Raw genomic sequence first — 21,373 nt, forward strand, 5'->3', positions numbered from 1 at the left:
AGAGGCAGTAGCAAATGGGCAGAGACAGAGAATGCCTACAGTCACTAATGGTTCGCCCGGCGGACTTCCGTGTTTACTGTGTAAAAGAACTTTGACCTATGATGACACATCCATCATGGGGTACAGGACAGCCAATTGAGACATTACAGCACATGGACACTTGGACATTCCCCCTAACTTATAAATAGACGCGATCCGGCGGCCATTTTACATTCTTTCTTCTGTCACTATAGGGAGAGGTTGCTGTGTGGAGCAGGGAGAGACTGCAGTGACCCAAATCGCTAGCTATTTGGTCCACAAAAGTTCTTTTCAGGACTGGTATAGGTGTTAGGTGTAGTTCAGGATATAGGTTTGAGGCACTGCTGTGCTACTGATTGTTGCAGCAGCCTGTCTTTTGTCAGTGTAGAGAGAGGGACAGGACGCTGTGTGCTGCAGGGACAGTCAGTTTAATCATTAGCTGTTACTATTTTGTCCACAAAAGTCCTTTTCAGGACTGGTATGGTAAAGTAGTACAGGATAGAGTTCTGAGTGCTATTCAAGTACAGCAAGGCAGGAAGCTGTGTGTGAGGCAGTGAGGGACAGTCAGTTTAATCAGTTTAATCAGTAGCTGTTACTATTAGGTCCACAAAGGTTCTTTTCAGGACTAGTATGGCAATAGGCTTGTACTTGTATAATATTCTTTCTTCCAAATATAGAAAGAATATTATACTTGACTGCTGCCCTTCTGCTGCAGTAGTCCTTTATCAGTATAGGGACAGAGGTACAGTCTGCTAATCATTCACAACCTACTTGTTCCACAAAGGTCCTTATAAGGACTGGTAAGGTATAGGGTACTACAGTACATAGGGTTGAGTGAGGTACAGTCTGCTATTCCTTAAGGACTGGTATAGGTCCACAATATATAGGGTTGAGGTGCACTACTGCTGACTGCTGCCCTATACTGCAGCAGTCCTTTATCAGTATAGGGACTGAGGTACAGTCTGCTAATCATTCACAACCTACTAGTTCCACAAAGGTCCTTATAAGGACTGGTAAGGTATAGGGTACTACAGTACATAGGGTTGAGTGAGGTACAGTCTGCTATTCCTTAAGGACTGGTATAGGTCCACAATATATAGGGTTGAGGTGCACTACTGATGGCTGCTGCCCTATACTGCAGCAGTCCTTTATCAGTATAGGGACTGAGAGTTTTGTCACAGGGTCATTTAAAAAATGACAGGCAGAGGAAGAGGCAGGCCCTTCCACAGGGGTGGTAGGGGTAGGGCAGGAGAAACAGGCTTGAGCCAAAGTGGGAAGTTGCAGAAGGTGCGTTCAATTACTTTAAAGGACGCACCAGACTTGGTTGAGTGGCTCACTCAGTCTTACTCTTCTGCACCCTCCTCATCCTCTCGATCTGCACCCTCTTTTACTCTCTGCTATGTGCACCCCCAAAGACACTACCACCAACAACACCATCACCACCACCACATACCTTCCGCTTGAGTCACAGGAATTATTTTCCGATCCATATCAATAAATTTCTGATGCGCAGCCACTCTTGGTATTGGATCAGGAAGAGGAGGTAGCAACAACCGCCACTCAGCAGTCTGACGACAGTACCCAGATCAGCCCAAGGAGGAGGTTGGTCCCCGGTGTTGCTGCCTACTCCGAGATCTCTACTTATAGCAGTGGGGAAGGTGATGTCGATGATGACGTGTCTAGTGATGTCACGTGGGTGCCCACAAGAGAGGAAGAGGAGGGGAGTTCAGAGGGAGATATGGACCAGCAGATAGGGAGGAGAAGCAGGAATAACTTACATTGCACAGGAGGGACAAAGCAAACTGCAAATGTATCAGGAGCGAGTCATCGACCATGTACGGTCACATCTGGCGCTCCCAGGACGCCGGCACATGGCTCCGCAGTGTGGGCTTTTTTTAACGTGTCCTCTGCTGACAATAGCGTTGCCATCTGCAATCTTTGCAGTCAACACATTAGTCGCGGTAAGCCCAACACTCACCTAGGGACGACCGCCTTAAGAAGGCACATGAGCAGCCATCACTGAGCCCAGTGGGAGCAACGGAACACACAAAGCCACACTCCAGGCTCTCACCGTCCAGCCTTGTCTTCTACTTCTCCTTCTCCTCTCTCCTCACAATTGTCCTCCACTCCACCTTCCATCACGCCAAGCTCACGTTTTTCTGCAAAAAGGCAGGCTTCCGTGGGCCTAATGTTCGAGCGTAAAAAATTATGATGCCGGATAACCCTCTTGCCCAACGGTTGACGGCTGGCTTGTCAGAACTGATAGCCCGCCAACTACTACCATATAAACTGGTGGAATCTGAGGCCTTTCGAAAATTTGTGGCCATTGGAACACCACAATGGAAGGTCCCAGGAAGAAAGTATTTCTCACAGAAGGGCATCCCAGAGCTATATGGCCATGTTCAGCAGCAAGTGAATGTATCTCTGGCACACAGTGTCGGTGCCAAGATACATCTGACCACAGACACGTGGTCTAGCAAACACGGGCAGGGAAGGTATATCACTTTTACTGCCCACTGGGTGAACCTTCTGACGGCCGTCAAGCATGTAACCCGTGGCACCCGTGTAGATTTGGTTTTACCGCCACGGATTGCATGCAGGCCTGGCTCTTCTTCTCCTCCTCCTCCTACTCCATCCTTCTCCCTCTCCTCCTCGGCTGACTCCTCCTTTTCCGCTGCTAGCGTCTCTTCTGCTGCGCCGCCCAAGCTCCCCAGAACCTATTTGACATGCCAGGTGGGACGTTGCCATGCCGTGCTGCGTCTGTTGTGCCTGGAAGCCAAGAGCCACACTGGCCCGGCACTCCTTTCAGCTTTGCGTTCACAGGCAGATCAGTGGCTAACACCGCTCAATTTGACAGTTGGTAAAGTGGTGTGTGACAACGGTTCCAATCTGCTTAGCGCATTGAAACAGGGCAAAATGACGCATGTGCCATGCATGGCACACGTCTTAAACTTGGTCATGCAGCGATTCGTTGTCAAATACCCTGGGGTCCAGGACATCTTGCGGCAGGCAAGGAAAATCTCGGCCCATTTCAGAAGATCTTACACGGCCATGGCTCGCCTTGCTGACATTCAGCGGTGACACAATCCGCCGGTCAGACGTCTTATTTGTACAAATGTTATGTGTGTCCTTAAATTCATTTATTACCCTTCTCCCCCCCCCCCCCAAAAAAAATGTGTACAAATGTGTTATGTGTGTCCTTTAGGCAGAGTGCCAGAGGCTTTTTTTTGGGTCCCAAACTCAGCTCGAACCCTCCCCCCTAAAATTTTTACAATTGGCCATCAGAGGGGGTGAGGAATCTGATAAGTGGACCTTAGATTTTTGTCTTGAAATACTCCTTAAAATAAATCTTATACTGATGTCGGCCAAGAATGTATCTAATCTGCTTGCAATGTTATGTGCAAAAAGTACTTATATATTTTTTTTCTGTTTTGACTCCACAGTTTCCTTCAATGCCACAGGGATGGCAGAATATGTCATCCCATTTTGCTGACCGTTGGGACTTTCCCAACTGTGGAGGGGCTATAGATGGGAAGCACATCCACATCGTGCCACCATTCGGGGTCTTACTATTATGACTTTAAGGGGTTTAATAATATAGTGTTAATGACGGTGGTGTAGGCACAATATTAGTTCCTCTATGTGGATGTGGGGAAGAATGGCCAGATGTTGGATGGAGGAGTCTTTGCCCAGACGGAGTTTTACCAATGTTTCCAGACTGGTGGCCTGGCATTGCCACCTGATGCGGACAACATGGAAGGACTCCCGTTCGTATTTATTGCTGATAAAGCGTTCGGTCTGGGCAAGCACCTGATCAGGCCATTCTCCCAAAGGACCCTCACCCCAGAGAGGAGGGTTTTTAACTACCGGCTGGCCAGAGCGAGAAGAGTTGTCAAGAATACCTTCGGGATAATGGGCAGCCGGTTCTGCACAGGAAAAATGTACAAAATGATATTGCCTCAGTTGGGCCTGGATACTGTCCGTCCTGGCTTGACACCCCAGAGTGCTCGTGAAGTTCGGCAGAAATATGTAAATTATTTTACGGGTAGGTAAGATCTGATAAAATCTTTATTTTCATTTTCTTTATTGCTTGTGTTTGTTTTTGGCTGTCTCCTAGGTTCCCCTAGTGCACTTGCAGTGCCAAGTGGATTTTCCTTTAGTAAATAAGCCCCATTGTCACTGTAAACACAAAATTACTTCAAAAACTGGTATTGAGCATTGAAAGACAAAGCCACACATTGTTGATTAGCAAAGTTTTTACTCTGTGCACATTCACATGTGCGTTATACAATTTTGAGGTAAAAAAAAAAATTTCTTACGTTTTTTTACAACTTTTTCTTTTTTTTTTTGGTATAAACACGCATGTTTAGAAACATAACATAAAAAACTCTGGAACTCACAAAGTTCAACATAGAAAAACTGAAGGCAATATCAGATATAGTGTCAAAAATGTCTTGATATTGCCTTCATCAGATGGGGTCATGTCACCCCTGTAAAAGCCAAATTTTGAAGATGCACACAATTTGGGAGTCAAAATTGGTCTTTACCTACTGATACCATGTCTAATGTCAACATGTGCTATCTCCCATCATGGGGGTCATAAAGTTACTAGGAAGTGGTTGCACCCACAAAACGCATACATTGATATCTCCTGATGGCAAAAAAAAGTAAAAAAAAAGTTTTAGGAAAGTCCACAAAAAGTGAAAATGGTGGCATTTGGAAGAAATTCAGATTCCACCCAACACATCAGTCATGTTCTTCATTTGTTGTTCCATAACATTGAGTTTCTTCCTTATGCTATCAATCTCCCCATTCCACACTGTGATGTCGTTGCTTAGCCTTTGCACACTTGCACTTGTGAAATGTTCAGCTTGCTTTTCAACAACCAGCACATCACCTAAAAATTGGAGTAAAAACATGTATTTAGAAATATGCAGGCATACATATAGTAGTACCTGAAGCTGGGGTGTCAGACACTCACCTGTTGTGGTGACAATCTCACCGACTTCCTCCATCTCTCCTTCCTCCAGATCCTTGGGTGTGTTTTAGTTCTTTCTCATGTGGGGGGTTCCTGGTGTCCTCTGAGTGTTGTCCCCCGAGTTTTTTCTCCCCTATGAGAATGAAACAAACGGTATACTTAGCACACAGATATTTGAGTCCAGAAATAGGAAAATGAAACATTGCTGGGAATTGGGGTACAATTGTCTGTTCTGGGCAGAGTTCCAAGCTGAAGACCTTATTTTTTATCTTACCCAAGGTGGAATACTTACCTTTTTCTGTCAATTTTCACAGATAGAGACACCCCAAGTATCCACTGGAGCACCAGTGTGGGACACCTTCAAAAGTTTGTTCTTGTGTCCTACACAAATGCTCCTAAGTCCAGATGTGTAAACAGTTGCTGAGTGTCCTCTCCTTACATTACACTGAATCAAGCTTACATTTCATTCTAGTTACAAACACATCTAAACATCAATGTCCCAAACTTATTTTTAGACAAATAGGCATGACCAAATGTAATTAACCTGTATCTGCCCAAAACATCGTATTTAATGAACGAACAATGTTTCCTACGACCAATTAATGTGCCCACGAACATGAAAGTCACCATTTTAAACTGTACAACAGTAACGAAAATAACATGGCGCAGCATGCAAGTAATAATAATAATCGGAACAGGCGACAACTACTTACTTTTTAGAAGCACTTTCTTGATCCTTCTATACTGATCCTTCTCCCTCAGTTTCAGGTCTGACCCGGGTTCCTTATTTGCTCCTTTGATCATCATACCCCAAAATTTGTGTGCAGACTCTTCACAACTTTCATCGTGATTTTGTCCTTTCTCACATTCGGGTTGATGTATGGTCCATTCTTGCCATCAGTCATTCCTCCTCAAGATGTCCACCATCCCCACCATCTCTATAAAGGCCATATTTGAGGCCTTAAATCTTCACCTCTGGGATCGGGACTTTTAGTCCTCCATGCTTTCCTTCTCCTCGTTGCTGGAATTAACTTGCTCTGTCTCCACCATGGCGCTCCTACTGCGCACTGAAGAGAAGGGGGCGGGGAATATTCTAGAAAGAATGTCAGGGGCGGGCGACGCGGGTGGAGTTTTTAACGCATGCATAGTGTATATAGAGTTAACATGCATGTGTCGTACATACGTTCTGTGTGTGGAGGAAGGTTGATTCAAGATTGAGGCCTATATTGGGATAAGATTATGAGAGTTTAGGCTGACATTAGTGTTTTGGTCTTGTGTATTGTCTTACAGCAAATATGAATCACTTTAAGGATCCAGAATTTTTGGCCAATTTCATTGACAAGTACAGGGAGATGCGGAATTTGTGGGAGGTGAAAAGCGTCTTATATTATAATAAACAAGCTAGGAGGTCAACGCTGGAGAAACTTCTGGAATTTGTAAAGACTCGGGTCCCCAATGCAACCATGGTGTTCTTGGAAAAGAAAATTGGGATCTTGAGGAACATGTATAAGAAGGAGCATAATAAGATCCAGAAATCACTCCAATCAGGAGCATCAGCAGCACAAGTATATGTACCCAGGCTGTGGTACTTCAACAAACTGCAGTTTCTGGATGACCAGACTGAAGCCAGGGAATCACTTTCTACCCTTCCCTGCATCCTTCCCTCCTCCCCTTCCCTCAACCCCAGCAGAGGCTGATGGGGAACAACCTGGGCCTTCCATCCTGGAAGAAGTGGATGTGCCCAGCTGGAGGCAGGTATATTATTTTTAGACATATTTATTGTCCTAATATTAATGATGTTAACTAGGGGTGCAACGGATCTGCACCGATCCACGATCCAAACGGGTTATCCCGCTTGGATCGGCACACGCCATGATCCGCGGAGTGCTCCGCGGTCTCGGCCTTAGGAAAAGCGTGGTTTTGGCCTAGTTCTGGAGCGGTGGCCATCTTGGTACACTTGGTACTTACCCTGCCAATACTCTGCAATACTTACCCTGCCAATACTCTGCAACACTTACCCTGCCAATACTCTGCAACACTTACCCTGCCAATACACTGCAATACCCTGCCAATACTCTGCAATACCCTGCCAATACTCTGCAATACCCTGCCAATACTTATCCTGCCAATATTCTGCAATACACTGCCAATACCCTGCAATACTGTGCAATACCTTGCCAATACTTACCCTGCCAATACCCATCCATGCTCAGTCAATATTACATTGGGGGAGATGACGTGGATATTACAGTGGTGGAGATGTATATTGCAGTGGGGACTATATGGTGGTGGCATTTTGACAGGTTTTTGCAAATTAAATTATTATTTGCTGATCCGAAAAATGATCTGATCCATGACTCTGATCCGAGGAACGATCGAATCCATGAGTTTTTTGATCCGTTGCACCCCTAATGTTATAATCGATAACAAATTAATGATTTAAAACAAAGAGATTTACATATCAATAGACAGTAGTGGCCAAAAATGTTTGAGACAAGAATGAAAAATGCTGGGGTCAGAATGATAATCTTTTCTATTTATTAACATTCAATTTGCAAGTCATGAGCTGAAAATTGTGTGTGACTGATGAAGTAAAAACTAAAACTATGTCCCTTTTTATACACAGGTTATGGAAAGTGTCAGCCAGGAGGAGGCCATGCCCAGTGTCAGCCAGGAGGAGGCCATGCCCAATGTCAGCCAGGAGGAGGCCATGCCCAATGTCAGCCAGAAGGAGGGCGGGCCCAGTGTCAGCCAGAAGGAGGGCGGGCCCAGTGTCAGCCAGAAGGAGGGCGGGCCCAGTGCCAGCCAGAAGGAGGACGGGCCCAGTGTCAGCCAGAAGGAGGACGGGCCCAGTGTCAGCCAGAAGGAGGGTGGGTCCAGTGTCAGCCAGGAGATGGGCAGGCCCAGTAGGAGCCTCACCCAATCCCAGGTGCCTCCCCGCCGCCTTACAACAAAAAAGCCCAGAAAGGGGACGATGACAGAGGAGGCAGCACTGGGACTCATTAGGGAAGCAAGTGATGTCCTCAGAAGCCCGCCCAACACTGAAGAGGCCTACTGGCTGCTATTTAGCCACAAGATTGCTGAAATTGGAGGAGGGCCAATGCCTCCTCTGTGAGGGAATTATTGGTGAGGCCCTTCAGAAGGGGTTGAGGGACCAGCTGACTGAGAACAGCCACATATATGAGCTCGCCCATCCTCCTCCTCCTCCTCCTGCCACATGTCCACCACCAGGGGCACAGCCTCCAAGGAATGCTGCAGGGAAGAGTGCAGGGAAGGCTGCAGTGAAGAGAAGAAAGTGATGACCTGGCTTCAGTCTGGTCTGACAGAAGGCGCAGGCTGGTGTAGTACCACGGCCTGGGGACAGACATGTCACCTGCTGCTGGTCCTAATCTCTGGGATTCCTGGACCAGATTGTGTTCCAAAATATATGGACTCCTCAAGCTACCAATTTTATTATCCACAGACTTGATGTGTGCCCTGGGGGCCAAAAGGCTTTGCACATTCCAAAATTTTCTCCAGCGTTGCCTTCCTCTTTATTTTGTTATCAGCCAGAATAAATGGAGATTTTATTTTCTGAAAATACTTGCCTATGTGTTTTTTTGGACAATGTCAAATTAACAAGGGACCCCAACCTCCTAGAGGTTAATAAAAAATACAAGATAATAATGTTATTGTGATAACTTGGCACACAAAAAATAAAATTATACATGGAGATCACTAAAAAATAATTTATCAATATCAGGAGATGTTGATGAAATAAAAAAATAAAAATAAAAGACTAAAAAAAATTCTAAACATTATTATAGAGACCGGGCTTTTAAAAATTAAAAGATTATTCATGAGATCAGGAGAAATAATCAAGAAATAAGTTTGTGAGAACTCTGTATGAATATGAACAGCAAAACAACTTCATTATTCTAGCATTAAAAGAAGAAAAGAATGTGCTGCATTAAAAGAGAATTTGCTGCGTGAGGAATGTGCTAGCTCCATTACGAACGCTATTTTTAACACACCAAGCGGTTCTGTCTCGTACTTGCTTCAGAGTATGCAACATTTTTAGTACGTCGGAACAGCATACAGACGAGCGTTTTTTTCCTGATAGGAATTGGTTCCGTCGAAAATATTCAGAACATGTTCTATTTCTAGGTCCGTCAGAATTCTCGACGTAAAAAAGTCCAATGGGGCATACACACGATCGGAATATATGATGAAAAGCTCCCATTGGACTTTTTCTGTCAGATATTCCGCTCGTGTGTACACGACATAAGAGATATTGCTGATATCACTTTTATTTCCACCTTTGTCAAGTTGAGGTCCCTAAAACATGGATGGAAAGATGATAGTCATTATTTATTTTTGCATAAATAAATACTGATAAATATTCAGAGGGTAATGTGAAAAGTGGAAAAACTAAGTAGAGCTCGTCAGTCATACAGTATCTGTTGATTCAGAGTTAGGCATGAGGGGAATTCAGGTGAAGAATGATAATTAGAACAGGAAGGTTAGAATCACACTGTAGAGTCCTAGGTTGCCATAAACAAACATAACAGTAGGGACGGGTCACCAAGACAATTTACAATATAATGTTGTTATATTTGCTTTTAGATGATTTAATCCTAATGCAACAACAAGAAGAATTACATATAAACAGGACTTGTATGTGGCATATTTTGGCATGACAATGTGAATATTGTGAAAGTTCTGACACTTAGGCATGGTAAGATACCTGTTGGCCTAACTAAGGAGCTTCAGATAACACATCAAATGGAAGAGAATTTCTTGGCTGGGGCTACACCCTAAACCTATTAAGTCCTACAGTGAGGGTGTAGGTCACTGGATTTGTGGGAAACTAGACCTAGACATAGGGGAAATGCACCTCAAATTTTTCCTCTGAGCATTCAGAACCCTGCAGCCAACGGCTGCTCACAAACACATCCTCTGTTACACACAGAACAACTGTTCCAAATAAATCTACACTCTTCTCAAACACTAGCTACCAATGTACAAAATGCATTCACCACATGCCACTTTAACATCTTAATGTGATTAATAAAGACTAGATATGACCGGAAAGTTTTGTTCAAAGGAGATTAGCCAAACAGTTAAAAAAATAAAAATAATTTTGCCAGAGAAGGAGTTTGTTAGCCATTCTGGCTCTCTCTACTTGTGTAGTGTGATCACAGGGGCAGAGAGATGGATGCGAGCTATCAACTGACAGTTCACATACCATACAACCTGGCAAGAATCTGCAACAGTTTTCAATATTGATGCTGCTAGAATAGAAACAGAAACTGGTGCAGATATACCTGTAGGTTTTTTTTGACTCCTAACTTTTTCCTGTGCCATTGTAATAGTGCAGGAAGCTTAATTAATTCCCTGGATAGTGTTGTGACAAGAATACTAGCTGTCCCAGGTAGATGTGATTAGAGACACTGGGAAGCACAGTTTTGTCAGAGAAAGGGATAAAGGAATCCAGCAGACTTAGGCCGCGTACACACACGGGCGGATTGTCTGCCCAACTAAGTTCGTCAGACAATCCGACAGACAGTCCGTTCAAAATTTGAATGAACGGACTTGACCACACACGATGAGCAGACAGTCCGCTGAAAGCGTGCATGATGACGTGTACAGCACGTACGACGGGACTAGAAAAACGACGTCCTATACACTGCAATGCAACCTTCGGCCGTGTAAATCCTTTCTGAGCATGCGCCATACTTAGTCCGTCCAACTTGCCTACACACGAGCAGACTGTCCGCTGAAACCAAGTTTGGACGGACAAAACCAAGTTTGAACGGACAAAATTACGGAAATTCCGTAAGACTTTGTTCACCAGACAGTCCGCTGAAAAAGTCCGCTGAAGCCCACACACGAGCGGATTGTCCGCTGAAACACGGTTCAGCGGACTAAGTTGGACAGACAATCCGCCTGTGTGTACGCGGCCTTAGTGTTCATTTATATGGGTGGTCTGGGTGCAGAAAAAGCAGGTGGTTTTACAACCTATCTATCTCATACTTGCCAACAGTCCTGATTTTTTTCCCCCAGAACAATCCTGATTTGTGTACACTCATCCTGACCTGAGTCCATCCTGATTAAAATCCCAGGATTTTGCATTTGTCCCAGAAATCGGGACTGTTTTTGGCAAAGATTGACAGCGGGCTACGAAAGATACATGGATCGGAGGCCCCTCCCCTCTCCACTGAACACATGGCTTATTGTGGGAGTTTGCTCAGCTCTGCCGCCTGTGTGTTATGCGGGGATGTCGGTATGCAGCCCAGGCCAGCTGTGTGTGATCTACCCAAGAAAGAAGGTGGCCCTTAATAAGAGGATGAGAGTGAAAGTGGAGGGTGAAGATAAAGAGGTGACAATTACAGCCTAATCCTTTATATATGCACACAAAATGGTCACATTAACCCCTTAGCACTGGTGCCTCCCGGCCCTTTAAGAATTTGCAGACACTAGGAGGTGGAGGTGGGCATTTCGGTAATGTGACCGCCATGATCGGCTGTCAGAGCGGTCACATGATCATTGTGAAAGCCAATTATAGTGATCACATGACCAAAATGCCTGCCTCCTGGCGTCTGCAACCTCTTAAATGGCAAGGAGGTGCCAGCGCTAAAGGGTTAATGTGGCTATTTTGTGTGCATAAATAAAGCTTAGGATGTAATACCGGTGTGATTGGTTGTCACATCGGTCACATGATTGGAAACCTACTGATTACAAGTAGCAATCGGAAGCTTTCCATTATCCACCAGTAACTGTTCCAGTAGCGCAAGGGGCGCATAAATGCAGCCTCTCTGCGTTAAGGCCCACCCGCTGAAAGTTAGCGCCTATATGCATACGGCCGCAGTAAAGAGCTTAATAAATTAATTGAAGTCAGGCTTTAAAAATCACTTGAATAGAGTTATGAATAATGGTTCATACTCTGAATTGTCTAAGGTTGTAAACCAAGTTTAGTGTTGGTGCCAATACTTTTTATCATGTTTGTAAATTATATAAAGTTTAGGTTTAAAAGTATATTTGCAAATTCTGGCAACTAAAACCTAAGTGCATCTTACTTAAAAAGCTTTAATTTGGGGTGGTTGCCATTTCTGATTAACGTTTAACTTACAAATTTACCTAGATGCAATATTTGAATGGGCATTGGGCAGCAACATAAAAAGTGAAGTTTAATATTACTAATTGTAAGAGCCCACTCACACAATGTGTTTACCACAATTTGGTACTTTGTGTTTAGGTGCACTACATTAAGGCAACCCATTTTTTACGCTAGTAGCACACATAAAATCACACAAAATTGGATGTGTACTTTTTTTTAGCCAAAGCATAATACTGTATTGTACACTACTGTAACCGTGCATTGAGCTGCCATTCAAAATAAAATAAAAAAGTTGCTTGTAAGGTAAGCAATCAGCAAATCAATAATAAAATCTAATGCTCCAAGTGACAGTTATGCAATAGAGTGTTGGGCCAAGCAGCCATAACATTTATCATATAGTTTATGATAAATTTACCAACATCTGAATTTCCAATTGAAGAATTCAGTAATGGCAGTAGATGCAACCTGATCCCGTATGCACGCATGAGCTGAATGTGCTTTATAACTATGGCAAGCAATAAGGCAGTAGACGTGCAATTTGTTCAAATACAAATTTGGACAAATTTTTGGTTAATCGGATACATCAAATAACGAGTAGAAACAAATTTAGTTGGAATCCATTAAGATTTGTTTAATATATTCATTTTCTAATGAATTGCAACTTTTCAGAATGATTAGAATTTCAACCGATTCAAACTGTGTGAAGAATAGCTGGTTGTTAAGCAGTGGGTCAGCCACCCGCTTCCTTAAAAAAAAAAAAGATTGTGCACCTTGTTTCCATGTTGATGGGGACAAAGGCATCATCCCCACAACCGTGGCCGGTGGTTGTAGAGGTATGCGGGGAGTTTAACAAAATCAGCCCCCATATGAGTGAGTATCAGGTACCCCTACCCATTCACCAAATAAGTGGACAAAAAGTAATAAAAAGAAGAGACAAGTTTCTGACAAATCCTTTATTAAATATAAAAACAATAGTGTCCCTCGATGTAAATCCTTCGTCATTGATGTTGCCTGTTGACCCACTGACCCAAAAAAATAAACAACAAAAAATGCTCCGCCTCCTTGGATGACCTCCCGCTGAATGCCTCCTCTGCACTTTGACATTTCTTATATAGGTTAGGGGTGGAGCCACCTGGGAACATAACCTGGTGGCCCTGCCCCCTTGTGACATCACAGGCCCAGCATGCACCAGTACATGATGTCAGAAGGGGCGGTGCCACCTGGTGACGTAGCCATTACCTATATAAGAAATGTCAAAGCACAGAGCAGGCTTTTGGCGGGAAGCTGTCCCAGGAGGCGGATCGCTTTTGTTCTTTTATTTTTCAGGTCGGAGGGTGGCGTAATTGACGATAAATTTATATCAAGGGATACTATATTTATTTTTTTCATAAAGGAATTGTCAAAAACTTGTCTCTTGTTTTTATTACTTTTTGACACTGTTTTGGTGAATGGGTAGGTGTACAATGTACCCGATTACTCATTCACATAGAGGAGGGGCAGGATATATATATGTATATATATATATGTATATATATATATATATATATATATATATGTATATATATATATATATATATGTATATATATATATATATATATATATATATATATATATATATATATATATATATATATATATACCGTGGGGAAAGTATTCAGACCCCCTTAAGTTTTTCACTCTTTTTTATATTGCAGCCATTTTCTAAAATCATTTAATTTTTTTTCTCATTAATGTACACACAGCATCCCATATTGACAGAAAAACACAGAAGAGTTGACATTTTTGCAGATTTATTAAAAAAGAAAAACTGAAATATCACATGGTCCTAAGTATTCAGACCCTTTGCTCAGTATTTAGTAGAAGCACCCTTTTTGATCTAATACAGCCATGAGTCTTTTTGGGAAAGATGCAACAAGTTTTTCACACCTGGATTTGGGGATCCTCTGCCATTCCGACTTGCAGATCCTCTCCAGTTCTGTCAGGTTGGATGGTAAACATTGATAGACAGACATTTTTAGGTCTCTCCAGAGATGCTCAATTGGGTTTAAGTCGGGGGCTCTGGCTGGGCCATTCAGGAACAGTCACGGAGTTGTTGTGAAGCCACTCCTTTGTTATTTTAGCTGTGTGCTTAGGGTCATTGTCTTTAGGTAAACCTTAGGCCCAGTCTGAGGTCCTGAGCACTCTGTTGCAGGTTTTCCTCCAGAATATCCCTGTACTTGGCCACATTCATCTTTCCCTCGTTTGCAACCAGTCATTCTGTCCCTGAAGCTGAAAAACACCCCCACAGCATGATGCTGGCATCACGCATGCTTCTGTGTTTTTCTGTCAATATGGGGTGCTGTGTGTACATTAATGAGGGGAAAAAATGAACTTAAAAACGTAAATGATTTTAGCAAATGGCTGCAATATACCAAAGAGTGAAAAATTGAAGGGGATCTGAATACTTTCGGTCCCCACTATATATATATATATATATATATATATATATATATATACACACAGTATATAAATAAAATACTGTATATAGGTCCTGAGCTACTAGCCATGCCTCAAGGATTTGCTCGCCACCAGTTGCCCTGCCCAACCCCTACCCTGCCTCGCCCCTAATTCTGCCCCTAAATGTTTCATGCAGAATTAAGTTATAAAAATAAATATTAACAACAACTTTATCCATGCCCAACAATGCAGCATGCCCATGTCCACCAATGCGGCCTGCCCGTGTCCACCAATGCTGCCTACCTGTGCAGAGGAAGAGATAGGAGAGTTGCCTCCCGGATGATCAGAGCGCTGGGGACATAACAGCATTTATTTCAATAGCTGTGTGTTGTGCGCCGTCAAATACACCCCCCCCTGTCCAAAGAACTCTGATAGACAGATCACCCGTTCCACAATTTGACGAATGATCTCTCTATCAAAGTGCCTGGACAAAGAGGAGAGGCTGTATGTGGTGGCGCGTGGCGGGGAACACACAGCTATTGAAATTAAAGCTGTTATGTTCCCAGCGCTCTGATCATCCGGGCGGCAGATTTCCTCTCTCTTCCCCTCCAATCACTGGGAGAACGGCTCCCATACAACCAGCCTGCCGACGGTGCTCCCCCTCAAGCTCCCAGGCAGCCATAGCTCACCAGCCCTCAAAATCAACTCGCAAAATACGAGCAGGCAAGTGGTATTTTTGAGGGCTGCTGTATATATACAGTATCTCACATAAGTGAGTACACCCCTCACATGTTTGTAAATATTTTATTCTATCTTTTAATGTGACAACATTGAAGAAATTACACTTTACTACAATGTAAAGTAGTGAGTGTACAGCTTGTAAAACAGTGTAAATTTGCTGTATCCTCAAAATAAGCCACAGCCAAGCCACACAGACATTAATGTCTAAACCACTGGCAAATGTGTACACCCCTAAGTAAAAATTTGCAAATTGGGCCCAAGTAGCCATTTTCCCTCCCCGGTGTCATGTTACAAGGTCTCAGGTGTGAATGGGGAGCAGGTGTGTTAAATTTGGTGTGATCCCTCTCACTCTATCATACTGGTCACTGGAAGTTCAACATGGTACCTCATGGCAAAGAACTCTCTGAGGATCTGAAAAAAATTGTTGCTTTACATAAAGATGGCCTAGACTATAAGAAGATTGCCAAGACCCTGAAACTGAGCTGCAGCATGGTGGCAAAGACCATACAGTGGTTTAACTGCTGAGTACCACTCTACAGTGGTGGAACTCAACTTTCTCCCAGGCAGCATCTGCTGTGTGAATCCCTTCCCGCCAGAAAGCATGCTGGGCTCTGTAGTTTCCTGTCCTATAGGAGGCAGTGGGGCCCCTTTAGTTGGAGACTACATGTCCTAGAATCCTGTACTGCTGGTAGAGTCCTTCTTGCAAGTCGCTTTCCCTTAAAGCCCACTTTAACTGAAACAATAAAAATGAAAAATTCCTTTAAATATAGTGCCTGGGGGTCCCCTTAGTCCGCATGTAAACTGGTGCATCTGTAGCATGCATAGAACAGGCTGCAGCAAAAATAAAATTTCTAAAGAAAACAAAATGCATGAAATGACATTTAAATTGCCTGCAATAAAATACCATTGCTGGCAATAGAAAAAAGTAAAAAAAAAATGGAGTGGGGTCCCCCGCCCAGTCAATACCAAAATCTATGACAGGCCCATATCCAAGCATGCAGCCTGGAAGATCAGGAAAGGATTCAGGTAAGCCCTCTGCTCACAGACCCCACAACCACCGCGCACTGCCCCCCGCCCCAAAGCAACCACCCCCCCATGTTGAAGGTATGTGGCCTGGTAAGGTTCAGGGGCGAGCCCCCACCCGCACCTTACCAATGCCAATACCTTCAACATGGGGGGGTGGGTGCTTTGGGGCAGGGGGGGTGGTGGTTGCGGGGGTCTGTGGGCAGAGGGCCTATCGGAATCTGGAAGCCGTCTTTAACAAGGGGGCCCCCAGATTCCACCCCCACCCATGTGAATGAGTTTCGGGCACATAGTACCCCTACCCATTCACCAAAACAGTGTCAAAAATTAATATAAATAAGAGACATGCCATACCAGGCATGTGGCCTAGTATGGTTCGGGAAGGGAGGGGTGGGGGGTGGTCACTTATTTTTTTTATATTTTGGCATGGACCTGGTATGGACTGGGAGCGGGACCTTGCGCCATTTTTTGTTAAGTTTTTTTTATTGCCGGGCAATGCCGGAATTCTTTTCTTTACATTCATCTGTCAGTGGGGAAGCCAGTTGACAGATGATGAGTCATTAGTTGTTAAGAACGCAGGTGGCCGGCTTCCCGGCCCGCTGCTTAACAACCAGCTATTCTTCACACAGAATTTGAATTGGTCAATAGTTTTTTTGACCGACCTAAATTTTAATCATCCTGAAAAGTTGGAACTCGTTAGAAAAATTTATAGACGAAGCAGATTTTAACGAAAACTAAACTAATTTTAAAGAAAAGGGAAAGTAAACTAACCAAACTCCCAAACCAAATGAATTCCATATCGAAATTAAATTAGTAACATAACAAATCTTCCTAAAACTAAACAAATTAATAATTTTTTTTTTGTCATTTTTGAATCACTTGTGACAAAAATATCATTTTTTTTCCAAAAATTTCGGTCTTTTTCCATTTATATCGCAAAAAAAATACCACCAAAATAAAGCTCTATTTATGGGGAAAAAAGGACATAAAATTTTGTTTGGGTACTACATTGCCTGACCGCGCAATTACATTACCAGTTAAAGCAGCACAGTGTTCTGGTTAAAAAGGGGGTAAAACCTTCTGGGCTGAAGAGGTTAAAATATTTTTTTTACAACAAGAACTTGTCTATGTGGTCTTTTATTAAACCCTCCAGTATCTTCCTGACCTTCCAGAATTTTTTCCATTCTGCAAATGTCTACAAGGCAGCCCAACGTGTAGCAAAGAAGCACAAAATGATCAAATGATCATTCCACCCTTTATAAATATTTCCTTTAGCTGACAGCACTGAATTAGTTTACAAGCATAAAATTGTTATTTATTGTAGTTATAATGAGGTCGTCATATATACCTTGTCCGCTAGTTTCTGATATCACAACGTGTTGTAAGGAGGTTGATTTTGATTTCTCGAATGAGCTCAAATCCGTAACATCTTCATATATTTCTTGTTTTTCTCTACAAAACAATAAAATAAAGATTAGGAGAATACAAATATTAAAACAGTCAATAATCTAACTCATATCTGTATACCCACGTACGACAATCCATAATTAAACTGTCAAAAAGCTAGTGTACAATAAAAGCCAAATGAGTTATAGTTACACTTTAAGTTGCATTACACAGTAAGGCAACTTAAAGTGTAAATATACTTTTCTTGATACAAAAAACAATTATCTTCTGATTAGTTACATACATTGCAAGTATTTTGGCAATTATCATTGCACAGTCTGCTGCCATTTGTATTCAAGCACACATATGGGATTCTGAATAATAAAGTATAAACAGCGCTAGCGGAATAAAGTGCTTATCAAAGTGCTTAAAAATATAAAGTACTCTGTGACAATATATAATGCAATAACATAGACCGTAATATATAACACACTAAAAAGTGCTTTCAATAAATTGTGACTCAATAAATAAGGCCACAGCTGCTGTTGCAAAGGTACTGAAACCTTGAAAATGAATAATAAAGTATAAACAGCGCTAGCAGAAGTGCTTATGATAAAGTGCTTAAACATATAAAGTACTCTAAACTATAACACCTTGTGACAATATATAATGCAATAACATAGACCGCAACATATAACACACTAAAAAGTGCGTTAAGTGCTTTCAATAATGATTTGATAAAAAAGTGCCTCCTTTAGTCATTGTAAAAAATGTGCTTCCTTCAAGGTGGTGCTCCCCTCTTGCGACCCCATTCACCAGAGTTGCTGGACCCTGAGCTTTAGAGTCCAGGGGTCAAACAGGCTTAATGTTTTGGGGAGATGCAACGCAAATTATCCATAAACTTATTTTGGAATAGAGGGTCTCAGATGGATCCAGGATATTGTAATGTAACAAGGTGAAAAAGAGAGAAAAAAAATATACATGTACCGCCAGTACACCAACATACTGTGCTGCTAACATATGTCACTTACGAGACGATAGATAGAAAAACAGGCATCGGCGTGTTTCCGGGTCCGCACCTTACGCGTGCGTTCCCCGGGAACAGGAAGTAGCGTCACTGGTTCACTATACCGGAATTACGTTGACACGTTTTTCCCCTCCTCCAGGACGTCATCAAAGACAGTACTTCTGGTATTGTAAAATGGAATTTTATATGCATAGAGGTCACAGCCTCATATTTGAATAACCAATAGGGTGAACAAGAACCATCCAGTGTAATCAAACACTCACTTCGTTTCACAATACATCACTTTCTGTCTTTACCAAATTGTGATAAACTTTAATAACACATGACGATGTAGACATATTTAAAAACATGGTAAAACATAATTACAACATATCAATTATAAAAACAAAATCTTTAGTTGAAGATGATAGCCACTGAAATAAAATAAAATTAAATGAACATAAAAATAAAAGAACTCAACATAATAAAGAACATAAAAAAGAACATAAAAATAAAAGTTGTTACTAAATGATATATTGAGCAAATATGCCTCTCAGCAAATAGCTTGGGGTGTCTACTTTCCAAAATGGGGTCATTTGGGGGGTTTGTGCTATCTGCGCATTTTATGGCCTCCGAAACTGTGATAGGCAGTGAGGAGTGAAATATTATTATTATTATTATTATTGATTTATATAGCGCCAACAGTTTACGCAGCGCTTTACAATGTATAGGGGAGACAACACAATTACAGTACAATACAAAAGGTACAGCAGGGCCCTGCTCATAGAGCTTACATTCTAAAGGGAGGGGGTGGTGGTACAAAAGGTAATAGCTGCAGAGAATGATTTGATGGGGGCGGCTCGGGGATAGGCTTCCCTGAATAAATGCGTTTTCAGGGATCTCCTAAAGGTGGACAGCGTAGGGGCTGAGCGGACAGACTGGGGCAGGGAGTTCCAGAGGATGGGAGAGGCTCTGGAGAAGTCTTGAAAGTGAGCATGAGAGGAGATAACAAGGGAGCTAGAAAGCAGGAGGTCGGAGGAGCAGAGGGGACGATTTGGGTGATACCTGCAGATGAGGTTGGTGATGTAGATGGGGGCGAGGTTGTGGATTGCTTTGTATGTTATGGTTAGCATTTTTTATTTTACACGGTGGGGTAGGGGAAGCCAGTGAAGGGATTGGCAGAGAGGGGCAGCAGTCACGGAACGATTAGTGAGGTGTATTAGTCTAGCAGCAGCATTCATAATAGACTGAAGGGGGGATAGCCTGCTTAAAGGTAGGAACTTTAAGGAGAGAGTTGCAGTAGTCAAGGCGGGAAATAATCAAGGAGTGAACGAGTTGCAATAAAAAATGTATGCCCTTTGAAATCCTAAAGGCTAGACTCCCAAAAAGTCTTAGGCCGCGTACACACGCGGGGACTGTTCGCCCAACTTTGTCCGTCAAACAGTTTCAGCAAACAGTCCGCTCAAAATTAGCATGGACGGACATGGCCACACACGACGAACGAACAGTTTGCTGAAACCGTGCGCGATGACGTGAACGGCACGTACGACGGGACGAAAAATACGACGTCCTATACACTGCATTATAACTTTCGGCGTGTAAATCCTTTCTGAGCATGCGCGGAACTTAGTTTGACGAACAAGCCTACACACGAGGGGACTGTTCGCTGAAACAAAGTTTCAGCGGACAGTTTTTCGGAATTTCCGAAAAACCTTGTTCAGCGGACTGTTCGCTGAAACTGTCCGCTGAAAGCCCACACACGGGCGGACTGTCCGCCGAAACACTGTTCAGCGGACAAAGTTGGCGGAACAGTCCCCGCGTGTGTACGCGGCCTTACGCCTACTCCCCATCCCCATACTCAGGAGAAGAAGCTGAATGTATTTTGGGGTGTAATTTCACATATAACCATGCCATGCGTGAGCAATTTGTCATTTAGTGACACCTTTGTGTAATTTTTTTTTTGTCATTTTTGAATCACTTGTGACAAAAATATCATTTTTTTTTCAAAAATTTCGGTCTTTTTCCATTTATATCGCAAAAAAAATACCACCAAAATAAAGCTCTATTTATGGGGGAAAAAGGACATAAAATTTTGTTTGGGTACTACATTGCCTGACCGCGCAATTACATTACCAGTTAAAGCAGCACAGTGTTCTGGTTAAAAAGGGGGTAAAACCTTCTGGGCTGAAGAGGTTAAAATATTTTTTTTACAACAAGAACTTGTCTATGTGGTCTTTTATTAAACCCTCCAGTATCTTCCTGACTATAGAAGTTAAACTAACAGGTCTATACAGTGCCTTGCAAAAGTATTCACCCACCCACTGCATTTTTCGTGTTTTGTTGCCTCGCAACCTCCAATTAACATGGATTGTTTTAGTATTTGCATCATTTAAGTTACAGAACATGCCCACAACTCTGAAGATGTTTTTATTGTGAAGTGAACAAAAAATAGGACAATATAACAGAAAAAAGTCAATGTGCATAACTATTCACCCCCCTAAAGTCAATACTTTGTAGAGCCACCTTTTGCGGCTATCACAGCTCCAAGTCGCTTTAGATAAGTCTCTATGAGCTTGCCAAATCTTACCACTGTGCCCATTCCTCCTGGCAAAACTGCTCCAGCTCCTTCAAGTTGGATGATTTGCGGTTGTGAACAGCAATCTTTAAGTCTGACCACAGATTTTC

The 21,373-nt window shown here is 42.7% G+C and overlaps 1 protein-coding gene across 1 annotated transcript in view; it reads right to left on the reverse strand.

Moving 5' to 3' along the window:
- Positions 1 to 21,373, reverse strand: part of LOC143974426 (FYN-binding protein 1-like) — a 449,689-nt gene that overhangs the window by 276,467 nt on the left and 151,849 nt on the right. The window contains exon 4 of the mRNA XM_077475803.1: positions 17,645 to 17,748. Coding sequence (XP_077331929.1) covers positions 17,645 to 17,748 — 104 coding nt within the window. The remainder of the gene's footprint in view (positions 1 to 17,644; positions 17,749 to 21,373) is intronic.

Source organism: Lithobates pipiens, unplaced genomic scaffold (genome assembly GCF_037356315.1).
Source record: "Lithobates pipiens isolate NorthernLeopardFrog02 unplaced genomic scaffold, aLitPip1_a1.2 Scaffold_13, whole genome shotgun sequence".
Classification (NCBI taxonomy): domain Eukaryota; kingdom Metazoa; phylum Chordata; class Amphibia; order Anura; family Ranidae; genus Lithobates; species Lithobates pipiens.